This window comes from Phalangium opilio, unplaced genomic scaffold (assembly GCF_054372755.1).
Source record: "Phalangium opilio isolate 3A_F unplaced genomic scaffold, DU_Popi_V2 ptg000003l_1, whole genome shotgun sequence".
NCBI lineage: Eukaryota > Metazoa > Arthropoda > Arachnida > Opiliones > Phalangiidae > Phalangium > Phalangium opilio.
Genome location: NW_028324145.1, coordinates 10,460,650 through 10,471,716, shown reverse-complemented (window position 1 = coordinate 10,471,716; position 11,067 = coordinate 10,460,650). Strand labels below are relative to the sequence as shown.

The 11,067-nt window shown below is 34.5% G+C and overlaps 3 protein-coding genes across 6 annotated transcripts; 2 read left to right on the top strand and 1 right to left on the bottom strand.

Annotated features, from left to right (window-relative positions):
- Positions 1-61: 61 nt before the first annotated feature.
- Positions 62-2,626, top strand: LOC149717745 (lipid droplet-regulating VLDL assembly factor AUP1 homolog). Its single transcript, XM_089840652.1, has 11 exons — positions 62-198; positions 458-540; positions 637-691; positions 760-910; positions 987-1,098; positions 1,169-1,278; positions 1,345-1,389; positions 1,456-1,529; positions 1,603-1,796; positions 1,862-2,154; positions 2,447-2,626. Exons 1-11 carry the CDS (start codon positions 149-151, stop codon positions 2,585-2,587), a joined length of 1,308 nt encoding a protein of 435 aa, XP_089696778.1. The 5' UTR covers positions 62-148; the 3' UTR covers positions 2,588-2,626.
- A 1,615-nt stretch (positions 2,627-4,241) lies between these two features.
- On the bottom strand, positions 4,242-6,283 carry Pstk (Phosphoseryl tRNA kinase). The gene is made up of 6 exons (XM_089840658.1): positions 5,688-6,283; positions 5,396-5,624; positions 5,131-5,335; positions 4,991-5,066; positions 4,834-4,924; positions 4,242-4,774 (listed from the first exon to the last, which is right to left on the bottom strand). Exons 1-6 carry the CDS (start codon positions 5,883-5,885, stop codon positions 4,557-4,559), a joined length of 1,017 nt encoding a protein of 338 aa, XP_089696784.1. The 5' UTR covers positions 5,886-6,283; the 3' UTR covers positions 4,242-4,556.
- A 215-nt stretch (positions 6,284-6,498) lies between these two features.
- On the top strand, positions 6,499-10,776 carry eRF1 (eukaryotic release factor 1). 4 transcript variants are annotated; one of them, XM_089840650.1, is made up of 11 exons: positions 6,499-6,636; positions 7,005-7,139; positions 7,212-7,387; positions 7,455-7,594; positions 7,669-7,998; positions 8,073-8,202; positions 8,282-8,443; positions 8,527-8,591; positions 9,725-9,797; positions 9,873-9,953; positions 10,029-10,776. In XM_089840650.1, exons 2-11 carry the CDS (start codon positions 7,039-7,041, stop codon positions 10,106-10,108), a joined length of 1,338 nt encoding a protein of 445 aa, XP_089696776.1. In that variant the 5' UTR covers positions 6,499-6,636; positions 7,005-7,038; the 3' UTR covers positions 10,109-10,776. The 4 variants fall into 4 exon arrangements, with proteins under 4 accessions (XP_089696776.1, XP_089696774.1, XP_089696775.1 ...); XM_089840648.1 differs by having other exon boundaries at positions 6,501-6,636; positions 6,699-7,139; XM_089840649.1 differs by having other exon boundaries at positions 6,543-6,636; positions 6,947-7,139.
- Positions 10,777-11,067: the final 291 nt, after the last annotated feature.

The following is an 11,067-nucleotide window of genomic DNA, read 5'->3' as shown; positions in this document are numbered from 1 at the left end:
ACAACAATATTTGCTATTTTCATTTCACCTTGATAATTAGAGACTACTTTTATGTTTGCAACATATTATATCGCGTATCGATCCGCCCTTGTTATCCTGTGGTTCATTTTACTTGAAATAACCCTTTTGGAAAATTTTCACACTTAAAATGGCTACTGCAACTAGGAATGATATATCAACATTGTTCGAAATAAATAGGTATTTATCTTTAAATACTTAAGATTTAATATATATCATAATAAATAAGAGTTATTAGTAATAAGTAACGTAAATTAAATTAAGAATATAGTAAATTATATCAAGGTTATTAATCGTTGTTTGAATCTTTCTTCCTTAAGCCTTGGTCTTAGATACTGTCATACAGCTATGCTTAAGCCTAAATTTCTATTATGTTTATGAAATCCTTATTCAGGGGCGTAATTAAATTAAATTTTAATACGTTTCTGATATATTCTAGGTGTGAAACTTGTTGGGATTTACTTCCACTAATATTCTATTTCCCCGTTGGAATCATATTAGCCTTGCTTAGGTTTTTTATAGGTATGTGACAATGATTCTGTATGGATGTTTAGCGGACTTTTACGAATCTTTCATAAATTATTTGACCTATAAAGTATTATCTGTGTTATAAATTAGGTCTTCACGCATTCATCGTAGCGTGTATTCTTCCAAAAATTTCTTCTGCTAGGTGGTAAGCTAATAGTTGAGAAACTTAATCAAGCCATACCCTTCAAAATCATTTTTACTCATTCATTCTAGTATAGTACTTCGATGTATGTGTAGTGTAATTGGTATAATCGTTCAACAAGACGATATTGAAAACTGTAATTCCGCTGCTAAAGTTATCGTGACAAATCACGTTTCATTGCTAGATCATCTAGCTGTTGATTTAATCCAGCCTTGCATATTGGTAGGATAGGAAACAAACCCTTATTTTAATCAAAGACTAATTACCTAATTGAATATATAATGTTAATAAATGATAGCCAGGAGTGTGGGATCTTCCAAAAGTTTTAAATTGGGCTCTTGGATACAAAGATTTAGGGGTAAAAGATGGTAGAGATGTATTGATTCAGAATGCCAAAAGGCATACCCGAGGTAATATTTTCTATCAGTCTCACTCGAAGTGTCTTTTGACTTTAAAACTAAGGAAAATTAAATATTATAGAATCTTCAACACCCATATTGGTACATCCTGAAGGTGCCACCACTAATGGAAAAGTTGGTCTCTTGAAATTTAGCACTTGGCCCTTTGTTTTAGATGAAGAGATTCAACCAGTGTGTAATTCTTATCTAATTATTATAATTAACCTTTTATATAAAACACTATTTCTTAATTGAAAGGTTTTGCTAACAGTTTCAAGACCTTTATTTCCCAATATAGCAGTTGTAAGTTAAGTTTTAGAAGATGTTAATTTAATTAGTCTTAAAACCAAGCATCTTTCTTAATTACAGACAGTTATAGGAAGTAGATGGTGGTCAGATTTGTTTTGGTTTCTACTTGTTCCCTGGACGGTGTTTCGTTTAAAGTATAATTTAACCCGCCTTTATTCTTTAAATTAATTAACAAGGTTTCAAGTGGTGTTTATTATTGAAAAATAGATATCTTCCTGCCATGAGACGGAATCCGGAAGAATCTGCTGAAGATTTTAGCCAAAGAGTTCAAAGTGCCATGGCTCAGAAACTTGGCGTAACAGCTACAGCTTTTACTTGTAATGATAAAGTTGAGTATGCTAAAAAGGTTCTTCTTGAGAGTTCGGCTCCTTCAAGACCTTCTCCAACTATCAGGCATACCAGTAAGAGTTTTAGTTTAGTTTAATTTTTGAGTACAGGGTTTTTTCAGCCAAAAATATTGATACAGGGTCACCAAGTTCGAGTCCTTTGAGAAGCTCTCTACAAAATAGCTCGGAATTAAGTAGAATGGCTGTAAAAGTCAAGGAAGTCTTGCCTCACGTTCCCTTGGTCACCATCAGAGACGATTTAGTGAAAACAAGATGCGTGGATGCCACCATTGCTAGGTTAATAGAAGGGGTAGTTTCCTTTGTCCCTGAACCTCAAACTTTGCCAAATCAGCGACCAGAAAGACCAACTCCAGTCTCTCAAGCTGATAGAGAATCATTAGCCAGAGCTTTAGCTTCAAATGGAGGCCTACAAGTAAGTATTATTAGGCTTAAAGGGCTCCTTCGGACCCTTAGACACATGGCCCCGCGGATTTCCGAGCCCCCCCCCCCTACCTAACCAGAGGGAGGGAGTGAAAGAAGGGGGATATTAACAAGGAAGGAACTACTTAGGGGTCGGAAATCGGTGGGGCAAAGTGTTGAGGAAGATCGTCTATGAAGAGGGGATGGAAATCCGTGGGGCCATGTGTCTAAGGGTCCGAAGGAGCCCTTTAATAACTGGGAGTCGAGTTTAGTTTAACTTCTAAATTTCCTTAAAATCTCAAAAGACACAGTCGTGTTTAATAGCTTCGTCCAAAACATTTGGTAAATCAGCTGATGAAAGGACGCAGTCTTATTTGCAGAGAAAAGCCCTACTCATTCAAAATGCTCGTTTAAGATACGTTCAAAAACACGGAATTAAACTCTGATGAATGTTTAAGAATAAAGTTATTATTTTCCAGCATCAATATACTTACAAATCCTCCTCTTAAATTATATATAAACTCGGAACTTTTGAATTATTTTACTATGAAAGTAAAAAAAAAAATTTAAAACTTGGGAACTAAATAACCTAACAATCAGTCGGGGAAATATTTTAAGTACTTTGTCTTGTCCTTGTCCTTCTACCTCTTCTTAATGTTTCAATTTAATTATATACAATACATCTTTAAGGGAGTGTTTTTGTTTTTTTTTTTCTTAAAACTAAAAGTAACTAATTAATTATTTATGGAAAATATTCTAAAGGATATAATTGATGCTTGAAATAACGTGGGTGGTTGTCCCCCCTCCCTCCCCCCCTTAATTTACTGGTAAGTCATTTGTGAGTCAAATAACAGATCTAAACTCTGCCTGTATATAAAACATTTTTTTTTTTTTTTAATTATGACGGATATTTCATTGTTTTGGTTCCTAAGATGAAGCATTTTATTATTATTATTATTAAATATTAATTTCTAATTTGGTTTTCAACCCCATTAATTAAACTTCAGGGAAAAGTTCAGGTAGGGTAACATAATATTATTTTATATCTTAAGAAAAAGGCATTTTTCTAAATATATTTGGAAAAATATTAATATATATATATATATGATCTCTTATTGCAAAATAATTAGCATTTAATTAGTGTTAAAAACGAGGACTATATTCAAGGATGATGGGGATGGGTAATCTGAGGGAAGTCCGTAGGCTAACTGGGACGCTTGAAAATTTGGGAGGAATACATGGATAAATGGGGGAGACCGACCGCCATTGTTCCGAGTGTTACTCCTCCATTAATGGCGGACGGACTTCCTGATTCGTCTTGGGGGGGGGGACCGACCACCATTGTTCGGAGTACTACTAATCCATTAATGGCGGACGAACTTCCTGATTCGTCGGGGGGGGGGGGGGGGACAGACCGCCATTGTTCCGAGTACTACTTCCCCATAAATGGCGGACGGATTTCCTGATTCGTTTAGGGGGGAAGGGGGACAGACCGCCATTGTTCCGAGTATTACTCCCCCTTAAATAGCGGACGGACTTCCTGATTCGTCTGGGGGAGACCGACCGCCATTGTTCCGAGTATTACTCCTCCATTAATGGCGGACGGACTTCCTGATTCGTCTTGGGGGTGACCGGCCGCCCGCCATTGTTCCGAGTACTATTTCTCCATTAATGGCGGACGGACTTCCTGATTCGTCTTGGGGGGGGGAGACCGACCACCATTGTTCCGAGTATTACTCCTCCATTAATGGCGGACGGACTTCCTGATTGTCTGGGGGAGACCGACCGACCGCCATTGTTCCGAGTATTCCTCCCCCATTTCTAGCGTTTCACTGGACTTGAGTCGTTCCACAGTTAGCATCCTCCCTCATCATCGTTTTTAAGACTAATCATATGCTTACTATTTTGTAATTTCGAAAAAGGCCGTTCTTTTAAGGTATAATGTTATGTTACCTTTCAATAATTACTAGTTGGATTTACGTCCATTATATGCATAAAGTGGAGTAATTTTGAAATTTATTTACGTTCAAGTTAAATTCTTCTCATAGTTAGTCCGACTTAAATATCCAGTCAAAAATTAAGATTTAAGAGAGCTATAGGTTTTTCTTTTGGTAAATCTAAAGGGAGGTTAGTTCTCTAAATTCCATCCGTTTGATCACCCATTTTCCTTAATATCTTATATATTTACCTGTGCCTTTCTATAAAAACTATTCAGGGTGGTTAAACTGTGGTATTTCTTATGTAAAATTGTAGAGTAAACGCTATTGTATATTCCCCCCCTTTTTTTCCCCTTTATTTTAATTGGTTCTTCCCCTCCCAGTGAAAAAGAATGAGGAATGAAAATAAAAAATATGTAAATAGATAACTTTTAATTTACATTACATCCAAATAAAAGAAAGATTCGATTCGTATTATTCACGAATTTCTTTTATTAATATTCTTCATTTCATAATCAAACTGCGTCTGGAAAACTTTTTCTAGTCTTTCATTTAAAACATTTAGATTTATTTCATCCTCCGCCACTAAATCCTGGAAGTTTAGTTCGTTACATTTGATTTTGGACAGAATGGAATGTCTAACATTCGCGATTTTTAAAGCTACATCCTTGACTTCTAAATTGTCAGGGTATTTTCCTAGAAATTAATCAATTTTTCGATTAAAAATTCTGATTAAATATCAAAGTCAGACAAACCTTTATCTTTTAGCGTCTGTGAAACTAATTTTCTTAGGATTATGTCTGATTGATGGATCAGGTTTTTGGTAATTGCAATCTTAGATAATTCCTGGGATAATTAAGTTAATTAATTAATTAATTAATATTCTACTTCAATTTAAATGTGATAGCTTACTTTTTCTTCCGAATTATCTTCTAAGGGTTGAACGGGATCATTTAAAATAGTGCGAATTAAATTTATTACAGAAAATCTTTAGAAGAAATTAAAAATTATGAGATAGTTATCTCAAAAATTAAATTTAGGATTTTAATTACAATTTTTCTTCACTCGTCTCTTCACTATTCAAAATCACACTATGGCAGTGTTTTTTATCATGAGCAGGGTTGGGCCATTCAGCCCTATCACTCATTCTTAATATTTCTTCTTCCATAACTTTACACAATTCTGTACGTTGAGAATTTCGCGATATAGCCAAATTCACATCACATTTTAAAAACACTTGCCCAAACCCTAACCCATCTAATATTAAAATTTTAATTAGTTATTTAATTACATGGAATTAATATAAAATAAGTATACATTTTCTAGCTACTTGGTACCATTCATGCCTCATACTTGTGTAGTAAAAATTATCATCTAGAATCATAAGGTAGCTTTTGTTTTCTCCAATTTCATTTGGTAAATCTTTAAGCACCGGAAGTGACTCTACATTTAATTCCGGTAAATTTTCACAGGCAAGGCCCAATACATTTTCAAAGTAAATTTCTACAGCTTTCTGAATGTTTTTCCTAGCAAGTTTCCACTCATCCTTAATATAAATTTTGTTAAATTCAAAGCAAGAATAATTCCCAAAGAAATTTATATTTCTTACGTTTTCAATGACCATCTTAGGAATATAATCGTCATATGACAGTTGGCCAATTACTAATTCATTTATAATTGGATATGAAGATTTGTATTTATGCAAATTTGATGAAATTTCTCTCGTTAGATAAGTTTTGCCAGATGCAGGCAAGCCACACAAAAGAATTAATGCCACTTTTAGTCCTTTATTATTCAATAATTCCATTCCAAAGATTACCACGCGGATTTTAAACTTCAAAATTCGCGGTTAAAGCGCGCCTCGACACAACAGTCCTGGAAATAAGTTAGTTTTCTGGTCACAAAGGGAGGGGCTGGAGACTTGTCTTCTTTCACAGTTTATTCCCACAATTAGCTTGGCCAAAAACTACTTTTTATTGTGGAATAGTCTTTTCTGAATTTTCGATAAAAATTTACATCATCTCTGCAAAAGTATATAGACGTCCGTATACTTTTGGTCTCACTAGCCTGACTCTGAGAGCAACCTAGAAATTGCGTCACCAAAAATTCCTAGAAAAATAAATGGCCGATTCCAGTTGCCATGGAAACAGAACAATGTATATGGTGAACCTGTATTAGTTGACCCTTTTAACCGAAGCCGCAAATATCATAGATAAATTGTGTCATACTGTCAAGTGATTTGAGATAAAGTGGAAAACTTTGATAAATATATCAAATTAACACGAAAGGCTTACTAAACACAAATAAACTAGCTATAATTGTTTGAAAATAAATAATTGCACTTCCGGTGCTATTTTTTAATTATTTAAATGATTAGATTAACGAAAATATAGGATGTGAGACGGACAGACAAAGAGACTGCCCCTTTTAGGCGTCAAACAACCCGCGTTTTGTCTTTTCGGGCCACATTGCAAAATCGGGTAGTCGAGAAAAGTGCCGCATGGAACGGAAATACATCGTTTGAACGCTCTCGTTCGGGAAAATAATTAACCAAAGTGGTTCGTAATGACGTATTAAACTTAATTATTAATTTGCTATTAGTTAATCGCTTAAATATTAGGTCAAAATTGAAAGGAACCTAAGGAAAAGAACGGTTTCGTTAGTACTAAGCCTTGGCGCAAGTTATAATTGTGGTGTGGACTGTGGTGGTGGCCTTCAAAGGCCAATAGCTTCTCGTTTTAATACATTGGAAAATACTTATCTTAGTACGCAGGGGGGACCGAATTTAAGGGTTCCTATCAGTCTTAGGTCACCCCCTTCCCAAAACGTTTCCTAAGTTGAAAGGAAATAACCTTAAAAATCTTCCAGGAGTTTGAAGGCTCGTTAGCCCTACTCTGTTGAACTCTTAGGTTATCTAATTCTTTAGCCTTAGGCTGTAGGAGCTATTAAATTTATGAACTATGGCTTCGACCGGCTACAACTTTGAAGAATCAAACTCCGATCGAAATGTAGAGATCTGGAAAATTAAGAAATTGATAAAAAGTCTAGAAGCAGCGAGAGGGTAAATATTATGACCCATCTTCTGAAAAAATCTTGATTATTTCCTCGGTAATCAACTTGAAATTCTCTTCAGCAATGGAACTAGTATGATATCCCTAATCATACCACCTAAGGACCAAATTTCCCGCGTTTCCAAAATGTTAGCTGATGAATTTGGTACGGCTTCCAACATTAAGAGCAGAGTCAATAGGCTATCAGTTTTAGGAGCCATTACCTCTGTACAGCATCGGCTCAAGCTCTATACAAAAGGTCATTTCTTCAAAACTCTAATCAAGGTCTAAGAATTTAAGTAAGCTAAGAAATTTTATCCTATTAGTTCCTGCCAATGGTTTGGTAATCTATTGCGGTACAATTGTTACGGAAGAAGGAAAAGAGAAGAAAGTTAATATTGATTTTGAGCCTTTTAAGCCTATCAATACATCACTGTATCTTTGTGACAATAAATTCCATACAGAGGTAGTATAAAACATTAAGAAACATTTTAGAGGAAAGTTTTCTTCTCCTTTACATTTACGTTTTTTATTCCTCAGGCTTTATCGGCATTATTAGCTGATGATAACAAATTTGGATTTATAGTAATGGATGGTAACGGAGCCTTGTTTGGCACGTTACAAGGTAACACGAGGGAAGTTCTCCATAAATTCACTGTGGATTTGCCTAAAAAACATGGCAGAGGTGGTCAATCCGCTTTACGTTTTGCTCGTCTTCGAATGGAAAAGAGGCACAATTATGTCAGGAAAGTGGCTGAAGTTGCCACTCAATTATTTATTTCCAATGACAAGCCCAACATTGCTGGTCTCATCTTAGCTGGTTCGGCTGATTTTAAGACTGAACTTAGCCAGTCCGATATGTTTGACCCTGTAATGATCTTAATTCTTTCCTTAATCCTCATTAACCAGTAATTTCTAATTAAAACATTCTCAATTTTTGACAGAGGCTGCAAGCTAAGGTTCTGAAATTAGTAGATGTTTCTTACGGAGGAGAGAATGGTTTTAACCAAGCAATTGAACTCTCCGCTGAAGTGCTTTCCAATGTTAAGTTTATCCAGGAGAAGAAATTGATAGGTTAGTTAGTTAATTTTAATTAGTAAGATTTATTTATTTAATTTAATTTAATTATGTCTTCTTTTCTTGTTTCTTTAAGGTCGTTATTTTGATGAGATTTCTCAAGACACGGGGAAGTTTTGTTTTGGAGTGGATGATACTTTGAAGGCCTTGGAAATGGGATCAGTAGAAATTCTTATAGCGTGGGAAAATTTGGATATAGTAAGATACGTGCTCAAGAATCATACTACTGATGGAAATGGTCAGTTTACCTTCTCTCTAAGATGTTGACCAAATGATTAAGAACACTTTTTTTTGTTACCTATTTCAAATTCAATACTGTAGAAACAAAAATTTTACATCTAACACCGGAGCAAGAAAAAGACAAATCACATTTTGTCGATAAAGAGGCAAGAATGGATAGTTTTTTGATTTTTTTTTTCCTTTTTTTATAATTAAATTAATTATTGATTGTTAATTAGCCTTATTCCTGATCAGCGCCACCTACCCATAGCGGTGACTTTGAGAACTACTGTAAGCGGCAAGCCAATCAGATGTCGCTAAAATCTGGTGACGTCATTTTTGGTAAGACCCCAAGAGTGCCAGTCAGTGACGTCACCAGATTTTAGCGATATCTGATTGGCTTGCCGCTTACAGTAGTTCTCAAAGTCGCCGCTATGGGTAGGTGGCGCTGATCAGGAATAAGGCTAATTGATAATCTATGTCTAACAAATCAATGCCGACTCAATTTATAAAGGCCCATGCATGCCTCGGTTTTTTAATTTATTTTCGCTTTTTCGAATTCGCCAAAAAGTGCCGCACAGCGACTTGGCGCTCTTCGATACAGAGGATTCAAAATGTTTTCGCGCCGTGTAAGAGCCAATAAGAGTGAGGGAAACTACGGCTATGCGGTTGAGGGGGGGGGGAGTATACCAAAGAGGAGGGAAATATTTCCCTCCTCTTTGAGTATACGACTGTTAAGGTACTCTTCGGAAACGGAGTTCTCGACTGTTTTTGATGTGGAGGAAATAATTTTCGCAAGGCTAGTAAATAATGTAAATTAATAAATTTAACTAGTTTATGTTTAAGTTTCCTATATTATGAAATATAATTAGGGACGGGATTTATAAAGTTTAAATGAATGTAGACTAATGGGGAAGAGTGTGATATTTTTCATTGCGATAATACCGCTTTGTTACAAAATGTTAATTCTGGTCATTAATAAGATATTATAATTTTTGTAATGATATATGTTAATTTCTAGGGTAAAAATTTTTTTCTTATCATCATATAGTCGTATTTCCTCTTAATTTTAAAAATTATGCTAGTAAAAACGGATATTTTAGGTATCATGCATTTTGGCGCCAAAATATCTTTGGCGCGAACTTTAAATTCATTCAAATATTTATACAACAGAAAGCGCCACCTAGCTCCTGGGAGAGGCGGCCGACAAAAGGTCCGGTCCCCTACTCCCGAGGCACCATGCATGGGCCTTTATAAATTGAGTCGGCATTGAACAAATAATTTATTTTTTTATAAATAGACGGGAGTAGAATTGGAATTGGTAGAATCAATGCCATTACTTGAATGGTTAGCTAATAACTATAAAAATTTTGGTAAGTTCCTACTTAGAATTTAGGTTAATGTTAAAGTCAGACTAAAACAAAAACATCGTAAAACTTAATTTTAAAAATTAGGTGCCACTCTGGAAATTATTACGGATAAATCGCAAGAAGGGTCCCAGTATGTCAAAGGGTTTGGAGGCATTGGAGGTAATTTTTTTTTTATGTTTTTGAATCCCACTAGAATTGTTTAAAAACATAAAAAACTTAATTTTTAATTTTTAGGTATCTTGCGTTATCGAGTAGACTTCCAAAGCTTGGAGCTTTGTGACGGATTAGACGATTTTGATTTAGATGATTTGTAAAGCGGTGTATTTAAAATAATGAATTTAAGATAATTAAAAGATGAAATCTGTCCAATTTTAAACACCTGGACATTTAAAAAAAATTATAAAAAAAATTATAAAAAAACAAAACAAAACAAATTGAAAATAAATAATAAATTCATCACGCTGTTATAAAAATGAATTAAATAACGATAGGAATGTGGGCCAATTGTTCTTTATTATACAAATGAAGAGACTATAAACAAAAAAAAAAAAATAACTAAGCTGTCATTTGCAAATTTGTTCGCTTTAACCATATTCCTGAGCAAAAAAAAAAAAACAACATAAAAAACGGATTTAGGAAATAAGTAAAAAAAAAGAGTCGGCTCTCTTGTTCAAAACGATGAAATGTTTTTAGTTTTTTAAATTTTGAACCGGGAGTCTTTATTTGTTATACTATAAAAAATTATTCTAGGCTAAAATTTAATATTGTATTACTACTTTGACAATACGGTGTCATGGTTAAAATGAGATAAATTTGTCAAAGGTGGGGATTTATTGGGTTCAAAACTCATTTAAAAAAATAATATACACTGTTAAACAAAAACAAAATGAGTGCGGTCAACTGACATTCAGTGTGACTTGATGAAAACAAAAAAAAAAAATAAGAAAATAAAATCTCTACATTTGTACGATTTAAATTTTAAGATGTGTAGTAAATTGTATTTTTTCTTTACAGAGTTTATTAATAATGATGAATTACGATTGGGAATTGGGACGAGATTACATTACATTCCCTTTAAAAGCCACGTGGCTTTCACGTGCTTCAACTATTTTGCCACGAGTTCAAAGTCTAGATGGCGGTAGCGTACTCTTTCGATTTTTCACCCTCTTCTCACGGCAGTCGTCACCATGGAGTAATATTTGAGGAGACCTAGCTGCAATGTAATACACTATTAAGGAAACTCTTTTTCACTCCGCTAAAAATACTCCATGGT